The sequence below is a fragment of the Glandiceps talaboti genome, chromosome 17 (genome assembly GCF_964340395.1).
Source record: "Glandiceps talaboti chromosome 17, keGlaTala1.1, whole genome shotgun sequence".
Classification (NCBI taxonomy): Eukaryota; Metazoa; Hemichordata; class Enteropneusta; family Spengelidae; genus Glandiceps; species Glandiceps talaboti.
Genome location: NC_135565.1, coordinates 22,434,643 through 22,453,546, shown reverse-complemented (window position 1 = coordinate 22,453,546; position 18,904 = coordinate 22,434,643). Strand labels below are relative to the sequence as shown.

Below are 18,904 nucleotides of genomic sequence, written 5' to 3'. Positions count from 1 at the left end.
GTGGGTTATGGCTTCATATAGCCAACAGAAATCAAGGTCTCTGATTGGCCAAGTCTGTCTAGTCGTAGTATAATATTGATAATATCTATGTTGTGAGTTGTGACGTCAGGAGGAACCTAATCATAAGGCTGGGGTCAGAATTTACGACAGGGGGGCTGGGGAGAAATTGGGGGGGGGGGCATTAACAAATTTGAGGGTTCGAAGGGGGGGGTATGAAAATTCCGATGGTCTGAAAGGGGCGTCCCCGAAATATTTTGACATGATTTGAACCAAATTAAACCTCAGGAGCGGTCGTTTATCGAGTAAAGTAAAAAAATTCTGCCATGTCCGCTCTCAGCGCTAATTATGTACAGAAACAAAGTCACTTTGGATGTGACCTATAAGTTAATAAAACAAAATAATTCTAAATTTAAAAATAAAAAATGTCAATCACGCCGTAGTATAAGTAAGATAGACAACTCGTTCGGTACGGTTATGTGCCAAACACTCGTGGGTACGCCCCATCGTTTATTAACACATAAACCCTCCCGAACGAATTGCATGACTATCCATTACTTAACCTGAATGCCTTGTGACGCTTGTATATTAGTGCTGACGTCACAGATTGCAACATCCACTTCTTACGAAATATGTTATTGATAATACCCAATTGGGGATGGGACCACTAATTGCGGTATGAACATTATCGTCAGCATTTCGTAATTGTACATAAGTTTGAGCTTTCTATTCATGTTATTTCACGGCCATCAACAGTCGACAGCGATCACAGTCAACTTGTCCCACTGTACAGTTTTCAATCTATCAAACTGTAATGTATATAGCAGCAGATACAAACTCGACTCACAGTCGCTAGTCGCGGTGCGTCTTCGTTACAGTGTTGCCTTTTCCGGTCACCACGGCACGACTACATCCATGATTACATCCCGGAAGAAACGAAACTGTGACGATCTTCAAATTTGAATATTCATGAGCTAGAGCGGCCAGCCTCTGATGACGTCATTGGGATTCCCCTGTATTGTACTGTACTGTATTTCTATATGTCATTGTCTTGTTATACCCTGTCCGATCTTGTTCTACTGAATTGTGTCATGGTAAAACCCAATATTATTTTAAGAATGACATTTAAGGGGCTTCTAACTTGACACTCAGCATAACTTATAGTAACATATACGAGTTGCTGTCGATTCTATTCGCTCGTGATCGGTCAGGGGAGACAGCAAGTTCCTGTATATTCTCTAGAAAGTACATTTCTTATACTAGATGAAAAATCTAATTATTTCTGTATTACTATTGCTAGCTGTGAACCCAAAGGTAAGACTATAATTATTCTGTTTTTAGACAGTATCTACCGTAATTGTACAGTATAGAATATATCAGATACTTGTACCTACATAGAAGTATTGTGTATACATGTATAAACCCATGGTTCAGCTACGAGGCGCCGAATGTCAAATAATTGTTTTTCAATTATGACGTAAGTGGTACACATTACAGGTAAATGACGCATGCATGTACAGTAATTGACACACACCCAATATATATGAGTGTCTCGTTCAACAATTACAGATTGGTAACCCGAACCAAACAATTTTTAGGCCTTATATGCGTCATTTATATTTAAAAATACGTCGTTTGCTTTGTGTATGTATGTATGTATGTATGTATGTATGTATGTATGTATGTATGTATGTATGTATGTATGTATGTATGTATGTACATGTATGTATGTATGTATGTATGTATGTATGCATGCATGCATGCATGCATGTATGTATGTATGTGTGTGTGTATGTATGTATGTATGTATGTATGTATGTATGTATGTATGTATATATGTGTGTGTGTGTGTGTGTGTGTGTGTGTGTAATTTATAATGTACGTGCGTCATGTTCATTTAGGTGTGTGTCAATATTACTGTCATGCATGTGTCTTTTACCTTTAATGTATATCACTTATGTTATCACTATAAAACAATTAGTTAACATTCGGCGCCTCGGAGTTCAGCTTTGTAACAGGAAGTCTTCCTATCTCTATAATTGAAACAATAGGCTGGCTGTACGGCAATTTTGTACGTACAAGTTTGTTTACAGCCTGCTTGCCATTCTCGCATGGGATCGGTAAATTCATAAGTTGTGTTTGTGATTGATTGATTGATTGATTGATTGATTGATTGATTGATTGATTGATTGATTGATTGATTGATTGATTGATTTGTTTGTTTCTGTGTGTTCGTGTGTTGTTGTTTTTTGTTTGTTTGTTTGTTTGTTTGTTTGTTTGTTTGTTTGTTTGTTTGTTTATTTGTTTGTTAGTTTGTTTGTTTGTTGGGATGGTTAGTTGGTTAGTGAGTTAGCTAGTTAGTGGAGTAGGTACTAGGTAGGTGTTTGGGTGGGTGGGTTGCAAGTGAGGATCGAGTGAGTGAGTGAGTGAGTGACTGACTGAGTGAGTTGAAATACATTTATTTATTGATCAATTTATGTATCGATTTTATCATTGCTGTTATTAATTTTAATGTAGATTGGTTCACTCGCCTTTCCAATCCGATTGAAATCTAGCACACAAGATGAGGGACGTTCAGACAAGGATGTCGTTATTTCTTCTAAAGCCTATAAATTATTGGATATAAACGACACGCTGGTATATGGTAAGGATATTTTACAGTAGATATGTATATTTGCCGACAATTAATTATGACGATGTAAATACTACGTTATGAGTCTATCACATTATTACACCAGGTGTAAAAGGGTGGTTGACATTTCTTGTGTTCAAGTTGTTGATATATAGACACCATCACATTAAAGGCAATTAAAATACCTATGTGTAACTCTGAAACATGCAAACATTCATTCATACCATAACTATTGTAGACTGGAATCGGTTACCGGAAAACATTGTCACTAGCAACACAACAGAACAATTTAAGACTGCACTAGCAGCCCACAGGGACTAATGACTGAGCGCACTCACTTACCCATTCTTACATTACACACATTCTTACACCAGGTGTGAAAGGGTGGTCGGTATTTCTTGCGTTCAAGTTGTTGATAGACACCATCACATTCTTACACCAGGTGTAAAAGGGTGGTCGGTATTTCTTGTGTTAAAGTTGTTGATAGACAACAAGATCATCCAAATCATATGACGGATAGTTTCCAGTAGTTTCCTTCAGTCTGACGCATGCTAAAAGCGATCGATTTTTCTTGTCTTAAAAACATCCGACCCACCCACCCACCCACCCACCCATCCGTCCGTCCATTCATCCTTCCATCCATCCATCCGTCCGTCTATAATGTACATAATAAGTTCCACTTTGAAATGGTACAATGGATTTGTTGCTAGTGTCTCTTGCATGCATATGCATGATGTGTGTATTTCCATTTTGGGTTATTTCAGTATATATTTTTTAAAGAACTAGCAAAACTTGGTAAAACGCGCAGAGTAAAGTTACTAACACAATATAAATTTCCAGGAAATAGCTATGTATATCAACATACGGTAATTTACCATTAAATTCCTGGTGTGTGTTTTTTCTTCTTAATATAGGTAGTGAAACACAACTGTTGAATAAGACCCATAGACTTATTGAACGGTCACTCGTTGGAAATACAGTTGAACCTGACAGCGTTGTAGATGACAGTCCGACATTCCCTACCTGGCTGTACGTCGCTATACTAGGTGTCTGTATTACCATAACTGGTTTCTCATTCGTGGTGGTATCAGTCGTTGACTGTAGTAAGGACGTTAAAACGCTACCAGCAGCTAGGAAGAACACTTCTCGTTGGTTGTGTGATTTCAGCGTAAGTTACTCAGAATTTAGAACATTTCAACTATCATATCTAATATTTCAATAAAATGATTAAAGTATCAGGCTTAGAAGGAAATAATACCCAACTAGACAACCATGTTGTCCATCGAAGAATAGTATATAATTTAAGGCTGCATTCACAAATAATGGGCAGGGGGTTAAGGAATTGAGGAGGGGAGGCTTGGAATTTTGGAGGGGGGACTTAAAAATTTGTGGTGGGTTTTTTTTTTTTTGGGGGGGGGACCTAAAAATATTGTTCACATATAATAATGATGAAAACACATTTTGAGATACCCAATGTCTTTTTAATAATTTAAGTGTGTGTTGAGTTGCTTATCTAGCCCATTGTTGATCACACCTATTAAACCAACTGTAAAATGAGCACAGGAAGAGACTGAACAATATAGATAGCCCAAAATCACTGCAAAATGAGTATGACATAGTCTATGGACAATTGCACTATTTATCATACTCGACATCGGCTGGTGGCATGTTGAACTGTCCTGAAGTGAATTTTAATCTTTTAAATAAACGTTTTGAACTATCTTGAACTACATAAATAAATAGATAAATAAATAACAATGATAAACAAAACTCTTCCAAAAAACATGTACATACATACATGTAACATTTACATGTATATAAAATCATTTATGATTTCAGGCAGAAAATACTAGTGACATTTCTTACAATTTACATTTGTAAAAAGAATGTAAACTGGTAAATAAGAAATGTATAAATATAAATAAATTTTGTAAAAAATAAATAGTTTAATCGTTTAAAAGTTAAATTTGCACCGTCCCTTAATTATTTGTTATCCATTTGTACCTGATTGATTACTGAAAGTTTTGAGCAAAGGACATCAAGCTCTGCATCTGAAGGCACATTTTGATAAATGTGAAATGAGTATAAATAGCCTCTCAGGCTGTCACTGATATTTGGTTGTTGGTGGTGGATCAACAGGTTTGATACTAATACAAATACATAGTTACCAATAAGATTGTTGTTGAGACCCTTCATAGGGCTAATAACCACACGGACTAATAGTCTTTGCTAATTAGGCTCATCTAAAATGTCTAGAGATGCAGAGCTCATTGTGTAGTACTATTGAGTGAAACTTTCTCCTATCCAAAAAATAAAACAATGCAATATATGAAAGGCCGGAGAGCAACAACATGGAAGACCAGAAGAATTGATGAATAGTTGTACAAAGAGACAGTCAATTAAAACAGAATTGTTTCAAACTGAAACATTATATACAATAATGGCCACCATTTTACCTGTTATTTATATTTAAAAATACGTCGTTTGCTTTGTGTATGTATGTATGTATGTATGTATGTATGTATGTATGTATGTATGTATGTATGTATGTATGTATGTATGTATGTACGTACGTACATGTATGTATGTATGTATGTATGTATGTATGTATGTATGTATGTATGTATGTATGTATGTACGTACGTACGTACATGTATGTATGTATGTATGTATGTATGTATGTATGTATGTATGTATGTATGTATGTATGTATGTATGTACGTACGTACGTACGTACATGTATGTATGTATGTATGTATGTGTGTGTGTGTGGCTATATATATGTTATAAAAATAAATGTGTGTGAGGAGGGGGAGGCCTTGAACATTTCTGACCATGTGGAGGGGGGTCTGAATTTTTTGGGATTATAAAGGGGGGGGGGGCTTGAAAAAAAAAAAATTTTTGTCATGATTCCTCCGAACCCCCCCCCGCCCATTATTTGTGAATGCTGCCTAACTGTAAACAAGCTCATAGTCTTCTTATGTTTGTCTTTTCTTCCAGTGTCTCAAAGGTACTCTTTTCAGCTGTAGATCGTCTGACAAACTGAATGATACAGTCGAACATAAACAACTTGAATCACTCTTAAACATAAGTGAACAGAAGAACTCGTTTGAGTTTTTTCCCGTCCTATTTGAGAAGGTTTATGATTTGGCGTACACAAGCCCACCAAGCGAAGCAACTGAAGAAGCGATTGAATGCAGCGCCCTCAATGGCATCGTTAGAAGTGATTCAGGCGTTTCCGACTTGAACATTGTTTCAGACGATGATACAACAGAGACGATTGAACTAATAAACGAAAATAACCTAAAATGGACGGAAATGTATGGTAAATTCAACAATGAGGGCGGTATACTAACATCTGAAAAGTCGGACGTCAAATTGATTCTTCCAGAAGGTGCGCTTCCTTCGGAAGAAATGACAGAAATTTACGTGAAGGTGTATGTTGAGGTGTCAAAATTTCCATGTGGGGGTGGTGACGGGGATTCATTCTTCGTTACTCCGATTGTCGAATGTGGGCCCCCGGGACTTCGCTTTCTGAAACCCGTACAGATTGTCCTCCCACACAGAGTTCGCATGGGTGGGCCTTCAAAGAAAACAGTTCTAAAAATAGACAGCAATCTATTCAGTGCCGTCTACAGTAATGACGTCATCGGGAACTCAACGAAACTGCAAGAGATATCGTTTACGCCTGTACCTCATGTGTCTGAGTCTTGTCCCCAAAGTTCGTTAACCTTTGACGTCGATGAACGATTTGTAAACATTAACACTACACACTTCACTCTGTTTGGATGTATCGGACCTAGAAGAAAACACCAATTGAAACTTAACACATATGCATATTATAACTATATGGTTGATGATGCCAGAAATCGACTTATTGTGCAATACAGGCTGTATATCTCGTCTAATGATAGAGATACACGAACAGTAAGTATTCGATGTGTGTACATTTTTTAGTTTGAAAGAAATTGATGGATATTTAGTAATTAAGGCAAAATAAAAAAATATTGTGTTTTCGACAAAAAACGTTTTCTAACAAACAGAAATTATAAAATAAAATCTTACCTACCCATTCACTAAGGCCGTGTTATCGGAAATACACACTTACTTTTTTCGCCTGATCATTTTCATTTTAATCTTGAGTGTTATAAATGTGTATTAATCTGTTCATTCCATCTTTGTATGTTATAGCATATCGAAGACTCGGAGAGGTCATTCAAAGGTCGAATCTGTACGCCAATCAAACCATTTAATTTACTTGACAAACATAATGTAACTGTAGACTTCTTCTTGGAAAGCGCTGAAAACTGGAAAGTAGCGATAACCCCAGAAGTAAGTAAAACCATTGCTCTCTCCAACGTCTATGCACAGGGGCTTGAAATTGGCCATATTTGTTTATAAATAATTGTTTTTATATTTTGTTTATGTTCTTTCTTTCTTTCTTTACAAAACAAATGTTTTTTGTTTGTTTACTTTTTTTGCTCTTTAAAAATATATTTTCCCTACGAGGTGACATGTAATAAAGTGATGATTTGAAAATCTGGTTTTTGTAAGGAAAGAAGGTAAAAAATGAACAAAAACAACAATTTGTAAAACAAATGTGGCCAATTTCAAGCCCCTGTGCTACTCATGTGATATCCAAACTTTATGTTAATCTATCAAAGTTGCAAAGGTAATTTTATATATGATACATTGTAATTGAGGACTTACAAACAAAATTATTTCAGCTTATTCCATGGAACGAATTCTATGAAGATTCATCATCCTGTTTTCAAGTGACAATGTCATGGTCTATGTCAGACGACGGTGTAATTGCTTCGAACTGCCTGATAGGTAAATTCCGTCTCCACCAACAGTCAACTGAGAAGAAAAAAAAGAAGACAGAGCACACGTACTTTCAGGAACTTGAGTTGACAGGAATTAATCTCCGTAATTGTCTGGTAGGTTGATATATATGTAACAGATACATTAAATTATAAGGCTACTGTTATAACTGTACATCTGTCCACTCGTCTATCTATCTATCTATCTATCTATCTATCTATCTATCTATCTATCTATCTATCTATCTATCTATCTATCTGTCTGTCTGTCTGTCTGTCTGTCTGTCTGTCTGTCTGTCTGTCTGTCTGTCTGTCTGTCTGTCTGTCTGTCTGCCTGCCTGCCTGCCTGCCTGCCTGCCTGCCTGCCTGCTTGCCCGCCCGCCCGTCCGTCCGTCCGTATATATATATATATATATATATATATATATATATATATATATATATATATATATATATATATATATATATATATATATATATATATATATATATATATATATATAATATGGGAGGACAGTGCTTAATACAATATGAAGCGCAGAGTGGTATAAAGTAAGAGTGAAGTGTGTTGTTTTTAGATTTTAGAAAGCAGACTTTGTCCAATATGTACTATAGTATCATTCATTCCTTTTTTCAGAACAAAGTCAAGCTGACTAGAAAGCAGATATTCAACTCCATTAAAGGTACGTTTTTTACTTAATTTTGTTGATGACAACATATGACCTAGGTCATTACCATGTCAACATATGACCTAGGTCATTACCATATCAACATATGACCTAGGTCATTACCATATCAACATATGACCTAGGTCATTACCATATCAACATATGACCTAGGTCATTACCATATCAACATATGACCTAGGTCATTACCATATCAACATATGACCTAGGTCATTACCATGTCAACATATGACCTAGGTCATTACCATATCAACATATGACCTAGGTCATTACCATATCAACATATGACCTAGGTCATTACCATGTCAACATATGACCTAGGTCATTACCATGTCAACATATGACCTAGGTCATTACCATACCAACATATGACCTATGTCATTACCATGTCAACATATGACCTTGGTCATTACCATGTCAACATATGACCTAGGTCATTACCATACCAACATATGACCTAGGTCATTACCATATCAACATATGACCTAGGTCATTACCATACCAACATATAACCTAGGTCATTACCATATCAACATATGACCTAGGTCATTACCATGCCAACATATTACATACGTCATTATAGTGACATTTGATGGGACTAACTGTACACTCCCTCGTTGTGGATTAAATCGAAAAGATTGTATTTACCACTTTTAAAGCTGGAGTGCGTGCAGTGCCATGTTTATGTATGTATGTATGTATGTATGTATGTATGTATGTATGTATGTATGCATGCATGCATGCATGCATGCATGCATGTATGTATGTATGTATGTATGTATGTATGTATGTATGTATGTATGTATGCATGCATGCATGCATGTATGTATGTATGTATGTATGTATGTATGTATGTATGTATGCATGCATGTATGCATGTATGTGTGTATGTATGTATATATGTATGTATGTATATATGTATGTATGTATGTATGTATGTATGTATGTATGTGTATCTCTATGTGTATCTGTGTGTGGGTGTGTTGTGCTGTGTTACTCATTTTCTCGGAGTATGTCATATATGAGTGCTGTATATGTAGTGGGTAACTACATCTATCGATATAAACAAGTGCTGTTTTTTTTGTTTGGCTGTGTAGACATTTCTGAAGACAAGATACCATCGATGACAGATGAGTTCCTATCCTTACTGTCACAACATCTACTACCAAAACAGTTAAGACAACTTGGTAGATCTTTGGGACTTAATGAGGTCACAATCCAACAAATAGAACATGATAACGACAAACATGGATCCAAGGAAATTGCATTCCAGATATTGAAGACATGGAAGAAAGGGGAAGGATATGAAGCAAGCTTTGAAGTACTGGAAAAGGCACTTGAAGATAGTGAATGCTTTGAGATTGCGGAGAAGCTATACACAATTTAGTTACAAGTGATTAAACTACGAGATTTATAGCAACATTATGTCATTATATAGAATTTATTTATTAATTTATTTGTTTATTTATTTATATCATTTTAAAATTCGTTAGATAACTTGGTTTTCAGAAATCTATCTAATTTGCATATTACTGATGGGATCACCATGCCATGAACAACTCTTAATCTATGTACCCCTAGGAACGTTCATGTCATGAATAATTCTTAATCTATATACCCCAAAGTGCTTCATCGACATCAATATATTTTGTATTGAATTACTGGTGATCTTCTTTTGATTTATATTTTTGAATTTAGGGCCTCATGAGTATATTATCAAAATTGTCAATGACACCAATCAAATTTGCCTATGGTATTGAGACCATGTTTCTATGAATATAAAATATCCTGATCATTCATCTTAAATATGACATTTATACCCTGGACGTCTTTCCTGTATGATGTTTTACTTTATGTAACAAACTCAGTACATTTCTGCCATTCTGCCAAGTGTCCAGGATTAGGACATGAAACTGTTGCCATTCAAAAACAACAGCAATTCCAATAGGATAGATTGTAATTACTTCGTTAATCTTAACTTCATACCTGGATGATTGAGAACATTCATAGTCAGTCCAAACTTAACATATTCATAGTTTTGTGCAATTTATGAATATATAATTACTCAGAAGTATACCATAGCCTATGATGTTGAAATTCATAGGTTGTTTATGCATATATTGTATTATTTATACACATATACACAGTCACTATTTTGATAATACGTCACAACTTGAATGGCCAGTCTGTGAAATCTACAAGAGATAAGATACTTTACAAAACTAAAGAAGGTCACATGTATCTCTTACTGACATTAAAAACAATTAAACCTTCTTAAACAATGACAATCATAAATGACAACGTAAGTGCTACAGAGAGTATATTTTTGTAAAGTTGTTACTGTTTTAAGCAATGTTTGTTGTTGTTGTTGTTGTTGTTGTTGTTGTTGTTGTTGTTGACTAGTTACCATACTATATCTTTTGAAGTATAGTTGAGAAATAAAGTTCCAAAATTCCCATATATTTTTCATCATGCCACGGAATAAAGTTAAAGACAGACTAATAAGTAAGACACATCCTAAAAAATATCATAGCAACATATTGATAATAAGCTAGCAACGGAAGTTCATGCAATTATTATATTCGTATAACCAAGGCACTGTTATATATCACCCACAGTTATCTTAATTACTGGGTGATTATATCCGTATAACCAAGGCACTGTTATATCAACCACAGTTATCTTAATTATAGGGTGATTATATCCGTATAACCAAGGCACTGTTATATCAACCACAGTTATCTTAATTATAGGGTGATTATATCCGTATAACCAAGGCACTGTTATATCAACCACAGTTATCTTAATTACTGGGTGATTATATCCGTATAACCAAGGCACTGTTATATCAACCACAGTTATCTTAATTATAGGGTGATTATATCCGTATAACCAAGGCACTGTTATATCAACCACAGTTATCTTAATTACAGGGTGATTATATCCGTATAACCAAGGCACTGTTATATATCACCCACAGTTATCTCTATTACAGGGTGATTATATCCGTATAACCAAGGCACTGTTATATCAACCACAGTTATCTTAATTATAGGGTGATTATATCCGTATAACCAAGGCACTGTTATATCAACCACAGTTATCTTAATTACTGGGTGATTATATCCGTATAACCAAGGCACTGTTATATCAACCACAGTTATCTTAATTATAGGGTGATTATATCCGTATAACCAAGGCACTGTTATATCAACCACAGTTATCTTGATTACAGGGTGATTATATCCACATAACCAAGACACTGTTATATCAACCACAGTTATCTTAATTATAGGGTGATTATATCCGTATAACCAAGGCACTGTTATATCAACCACAGTTATCTTAATTATAGGGTGATTATATCCGTATAACCAAGGCACTGTTATATCAACCACAGTTATCTTAATTACTGGGTGATTATATCCGTATAACCAAGGCACTGTTATATCAACCACAGTTATCTTAATTATAGGGTGATTATATCCGTATAACCAAGACACTGTTATATCAACCACAGTTATCTTAATTATAGGGTGATTATATCCGTATAACCAAGACACTGTTATATCAACCACAGTTATCTTAATTATAGGGTGATTATATCCACATAACCAAGACACTGTTATATCAACCACAGTTATCTTAATTATAGGGTGATTATATCCGTATAACCAAGACACTGTTATATCAACCACAGTTATCTTAATTATAGGGTGATTATATCCGTATAACCAAGGCACTGTTATATCAACCACAGTTATCTTAATTACTGGGTGATTATATCCGTATAACCAAGGCACTGTTATATCAACCACAGTTATCTTAATTATAGGGTGATTATATCCGTATAACCAAGACACTGTTATATCAACCACAGTTATCTTAATTACTGGGTGATTATATCCGTATAACCAAGGCACTGTTATATCAACCACAGTTATCTTAATTATAGGGTGATTATATCCGTATAACCAAGGCACTGTTATATCAACCACAGTTATCTTGATTACTGGGTGATTATATCCGTATAACCAAGGCACTGTTATATCAACCACAGTTATCTTAATTATAGGGTGATTATATCCGTATAACCAAGACACTGTTATATCAACCACAGTTATCTTAATTATAGGGTGATTATATCCGTATAACCAAGGCACTGTTATATATCACCCACAGTTATCTTAATTATAGGGTGATTATATCCGTATAACCAAGGCACTGTTATATATCACCCACAGTTATCTTAATTATAGGGTGATTATATCCGTATAACCAAGGCACTGTTATATATCACCCACAGTTATCTTAATTATAGGGTGATTATATCCGTATAACCAAGGCACTGTTATATCAACCACAGTTATCTTAATTATAGGGTGATTATATCCGTATAACCAAGACACTGTTATATCAACCACAGTTATCTTAATTACTGGGTGATTATATCCGTATAACCAAGACACTGTTATATCAACCACAGTTATCTTAATCATAGGGTGATTATATCCGTATAACCAAGACACTGTTATATCAACCACAGTTATCTTAATTATAGGGTGATTATATCCGTATAACCAAGGCACTGTTATATCAACCACAGTTATCTTAATTATAGGGTGATTATATCTGTATAACCAAGGCACTGTTATATCAACCACAGTTATCTTGATTATAGGGTGATTATATCTGTATAACCAAGACACTGTTATATCAACCACAGTTATCTTAATTATAGGGTGATTATATCCGTATAACCAAGACACTGTTATATCACCCACAGTTATCTTAATTACTGGGTGATTATATCTGTATAACCAAGACACTGTTATATCAACCACAGTTATCTTGATTATAGGGTGATTATATCCGTATAACCAAGGCACTGTTATATCAACCACAGTTATCTCTATTACAGGGTGATTATATCCGTATAACCAAGGCACTGTTATATCACCCACAGTTATCTCTATTACAGGGTGATTATATCCATATGACCAAGGCACTGTTATATCACCCACAGTTATCTTAATTATAGGGTGATTATATCCGTATAACCAAGACACTGTTATATCAACCACAGTTATCTTAATTATAGGGTGATTATATCCGTATAACCAAGGCACTGTTATATATCACCCAAAGTTATCTCTATTACAGGGTGATTATATCCGTATAACCAAGGCACTGTTATATATCACCCACAGTTATCTCTATTACAGGGTGATTATATCCACATAACCAAGACACTGTTATATCACCCACAGTTATCTTAATTACAGGGTGATTATATCCGTATAACCAAGACACTGTTATATCAACCACAGTTATCTTAATTATAGGGTGATTATATCCATATAACCAAGGCACTGTTATATCAACCACAGTTATCTTAATTATAGGGTGATTATATCCGTATAACCAAGACACTGTTATATCAACCACAGTTATCTTAATTATAGGGTGATTATATCTGTATAACCAAGACACTGTTATATCAACCACAGTTATCTTAATTATAGGGTGATTATATCCGTATAACCAAGGCACTGTTATATCAACCACAGTTATCTCTATTACAGGGTGATTATATCCGTATAGCCAAGGTACTGTTATATCAACCACAGATATCTTGATTACAGGGTGATTAATATTATCTGTATAGCCAAGGCACTGTTATATCAACCACTTGTCTAATCTACCACATACAACAACAAAATTTGTATCAATGTTCACCATGTCTAGCTTAATTTCCATAGTGGTATTTATATGTACTGAAAAAAATGATTATTTTTTGCTGAAGAGTGTTCACATAGTTGTAAGTTCCGTACAACTTTCGTTTGTAAATGTAATGGGATGTCATGCATCAATGCAGAATAGTAGAGTAACATAATTGTAAGTCGTTGAATACAGTTGATCTATCATACTTTTAACTATTTTTGAACTACATGTAGTCTTTTTATTTAAACTGTGTAATTGGTTCATTTTTTGACCTTGATGAATCTTATTGGTAAAGATTGAATTAAATGATTTATTTATACTTTGAACCGGTCTCTCTTTCTCATTTACCAAATTCTGATAGATGCACACACACCATGTCAATACACACACACACACACAGATGCGACATCAAAACATATTGGGCAACATCACTTTTTTTTACAATATCACGTGTCAGTTCTAGCGAATGACAGTGTCTGTGGCACCAGTGAGGTGTAATAATATATATATATATATATATATATATATATATATATATATATATATATATATATATATATATATATATATATATATATATATATATATATATATATATATATATGGTGTACTTGAGGTGAAGTTAAACATCGTTTTAATTATTAAAATTTGATAAATTACATAGTAAAAGTATATTTCCACACAAGCTCATTTTCTGCACTTTGAAAGTATTTTTTTAGTACAACCCATGCAAAACTTGCAAGTGTGCTACAAGTTTGCAATGCATGCTCCAAGCTTACAAGCTTGTGAGATACTGTCAATAAGTGTGCTACAAGTTGGCTGCAATCAAGGCGGGAGATTGAAACAAGCTTGCAGCAAGCTTGCGCAGTTAAACACTATCAGTAAAACAGACAGGAATTTCTTTAGAATCAAGATTTATTAGCATAAATTATGTATTTCATTTACCATTCATATCAATGTCCAATTCAGTACTTTTATTCAAGTTTTTTTTATCCATAACTGAAATACACACAGATTGAAAATTTCATAAAAATGATAAAAGACAAAACACGCAAATCACTCAATGAGGTGTAAAATTGATATTCATTAGAACTATATAGCAAACAATTATGGATGGTGAATTATACATAACAAATAAAACTTTCAAAACAGACATTTCTTATGAAAAACTGGAATAAAAACTTACAAATCTGTTACGAAAGTGAAGCACACATATTAAATTAATTATCATAACATCAAACCATAACCTGATCAAAGTAGACGGGACTAAATATAATTTTGACAACAAATTAATCTTTTTAATATATTAAGCTCTTAATTGGTGACAAATTAATTAAACACATTTTATGTTAATTGCCAGCTTACCTAATGACTTAATACCCTGTCTGAATATAGTAGAAATATAGCTTTATTATATTATTAATATTAATATTATTATTAATTATCAAACTATACCCAAGCTGATTCCTTGATGAATCTTAGATGAGATATGGTTTCTGATTAAATTCTGCTTAAAATTATTTTTAGGGACACTTAACCGTCACTTGGCGTGAGATATGACAGCACCAACCAAGATTTTGGCTTTAACTAAGATAGATACAAACTAAAACTAGTGTTATCATATACCAAGTATCACAATAATGTTATTACATGGAGAGAATGCACCCACATTGAACCTGGGCAATTATTTTCTGTATCGCACACCAGCACACTTTGCCCAAATATGGTAAGTGGTGTGATTATCGATATTTGGTTGCTCATTGATTTGGCTGTGTTAATTTCATCATTTTACATTTTTGCGAAAAAAATAATACTTCACTATCAATGTATGTAGTTGTGTGATTCAGGTGATGTTTCCATGCCACTACATGGGTATATGATAAAACATTTATGGCCCTGATATGGATTTACTGGACCTCAGTAATACGACTTCAGGATGGACCCTTCTAAAGTTGGGCCCTTCCACCATACAGTCTTGGTCTACAAAAGCCCATATCCGGGCCATCAAGATTATTGTTCAATGTGGTAGATTACTCAGTAGGTGATAGCAGTTCTTCAATTGTGCAGATAATCACTTGGTAATCATTAGGTAGTGAGAACACTGGAAGTCCGTAAAATGTACATTGCAAGATTATGGAAGTCATCAGAAATGCCACCCTTCTGTGAGTATAATTAAACCAACATCCATTCAATATCAGCATATTGCAACAAATAATTTACACAGAATATAATGCTCAAGCAGCTCAAAGTTTACAGCATTGAGATTTTAACTGCTTGTGTGTTATATTAACCTTTGTAAATCAACTGATCTACCAAGCTGATGCATATTTGGTCATATAATGCAACAATAGTTTTAGTGTGAGTCTATCTTAGTAATCTAAAACCCAACTTCTGTCTGTTGTAATATACAATTATGTAAAACAACAGACTTAGAGTTAGCCATATGGATGCCAAAGGGTATTAGTTTGGATTTTTAATTTATTAAACAACTTCACCATGTCTTTCCTACTAACATCAATACAGGCCATGTTTGTGATTTGATAACTTACGATTGCAAAAAGCTAAAAAAAAGTGGTGCCAAGGTGCACTGCGTGTCTCTCCATACAATACCATGTATTGTGTACGTGCTGAGGGGTTTGCACGCACTACTCAGGGAGATGGTTGTCACCTGACTGTACCCTGAGTTCATCCATAAAATCCCTCTCTGTCATTGATGGCATTTAGTCTTTGTTCTATAAAATCACTCATAATCAAAGAGGTCAGCATGTCTTTCCATCATTTCCTGATGAAAATGTTATTTCAAACGTAATAAAGACAAAACAAGACTAAATGTAACAACAAAAGCAACATCCTCTCGTGTAATGCTTCTTGGAAACCAGAAAATCAGCTTTTAAAACAAGTCTACTCTGACATGACTAAAAACTATAAAACTAACAAAGAATGAAACACAGTTGTTGAAATGTCAATCATAAAAAAATTACCCATGTCCTCAAAGTTGGAAGAATCTTGCTTTTAGAAAAGTGTGTCTTATTATTATATTTCAAAGTCTAATCAGTGAAAGTGTCACAGGTTTATTAATTTCCAAGCAGTATTCCAATCTATTACTTTGGTCTGTGATGAGAATATAGACATTTTAACATTTGTTTACATCTATTTTTAATAAGCAACTGATTGATTTCAGTTTTACAAACATAAGTCTTAAGACCATAATGATATGTTTGCTACTGACAACATTAATCTGTAAGGTACACCATGACAGGGTGCCCTCACACATCGGTCAACCCACTTTCAGAGCAAGCTGGTGAGGGTGGAGTGACATGAGGTATCTTACAGTGTATGTGTAACATATGCTTTGAACAGAAAGTACAAGATACTAATACTATATATCGAATAAAAGGTCTAGAAATGTGCAAGATACTTAACACTATATATTGAATAAAGGGTCTAGAAATGTAACCATTTGTCAACAAATTTTATCTTTGACATGTTGATGTATATAACTACGTGATAATGCTTTGAACAGAAACTACAACAACATACTTCATTGTTCAAACTTGTCAACAATTGTAAATCCATGGGACTGATAGCATGTGATTACTATTCAGTGATCATTCATGCTTTATCATGTGCAACACAACAAAAAAGAGAGAGAAAAAAAAATGGCAAAAATCTTTGAATACAATTGTTCCAGTTCAAGCTACAGTTAAAGCTACACAGCTTGTAATTCTTGATAAAAATAGTATGCAATGTACCTTTGATTTAAGAAAGACTCAGTAAAAAATGCCTTCAAAAACATAACGTTACTTACACATATACAGTATACAGAAAGATAAAAATTACAAGGATAAATATTCATAAAATTTACATCCAAAATTTGATGAACAGAATATTTTACAATAATTTTCCCTCAAAATAATACAAAACTTTTTTCTTTTTTTTTTTTTTTTTTAAAGCAAAAGATTAAGAAGATCGTAGAAAATGTCCATGTAGCCGGGAAATAAAAAAACCCACAATGCAAATACTACCAAACGTAAGATAGATATACAGCTTAAGATATAATGTGTCTCTGGAACCTATTACCCTGAAAATAAAAGTTCATGAAATCTCTCCAAACTTTATAATATGAAAGCTTGTTCCTGGGCCTTTTTGAGATAATAAAAGAAATTTGGAGGTTTACCATCTTGTTTTCACAGAAATCTTTTATTGTCTAATGGTGTTAAAGCCCTCATGGGGTCTGATATGGAAATACAATTATTGTGTCCATATTTTTTCAAGACTGCTGTCGGGTTTTGTTCAGAAAGTTTGAAATCTTTTATTTTCTAATGGTGTTAACACAGTATTGAGCAGCCATATTGGATGTTGGTGATATTGGATGGTGGCCATATTGGATGGTGGCCATCTTGGATGGTGGCCATATTGGATTTGTAAATGGCTAAATGTTGATATTGTTTAGACATCTATTAATAAAAATTTGCATGGTGACCCCAGATTTATTTTATTGATTTGAACTGAGAACAGAATTAAATTTTCTTGAACAAAGTAACGGCAAAAGTTTAAAGAGTTTATTTTCAAGGCACATTTTACATTAATTATGAATTTAATTGCTGTCAACAAATAACATAAGATAGTTTCAATGTTAATGCAAATATTATGGGTTCAAGTGATTCACCTGATAATATTAAGGCCAAACTGACAATTGCTAATTGTGTTCTCTTAACATGCAAATTATCTGGTAAAGTTTTCTTAGTGCATTTCAAATTCCTAACCAAATAATTAATATTTTTTTCAGTTTATTATTACATTTTTTCTTAATTGAATTTCTAATTAACGTCATCTTCTCTTGTTCTGATTTTCAATCAAACTTTCAGAAATAATTATCTGAAAGAAATAATAAAACATTTGTTTTTATTAATCTGGGTATTAGAAAATCAACTAGTAATATTATTAATAAAATTTATTTGAAGTCTGAAAACTTATATTATCAGTAACTATTACACATCAGAATTTTAACAATTGTGTTCAGAAATTGTAAACTGTGTGAT

General features: G+C 33.8%; 1 protein-coding gene across 1 annotated transcript; it reads left to right on the top strand.

Moving 5' to 3' along the window:
• The first annotated feature begins 662 nt into the window (after nt 1-662).
• LOC144448287 (uncharacterized) lies at nt 663-10,517 on the top strand. The gene is made up of 8 exons (XM_078138475.1): nt 663-1,311; nt 2,515-2,641; nt 3,544-3,797; nt 5,630-6,556; nt 6,821-6,961; nt 7,357-7,569; nt 8,090-8,135; nt 9,236-10,517. Exons 1-8 carry the CDS (start codon nt 1,261-1,263, stop codon nt 9,523-9,525), a joined length of 2,049 nt encoding a protein of 682 aa, XP_077994601.1. The 5' UTR covers nt 663-1,260; the 3' UTR covers nt 9,526-10,517.
• Nucleotides 10,518-18,904: the final 8,387 nt, after the last annotated feature.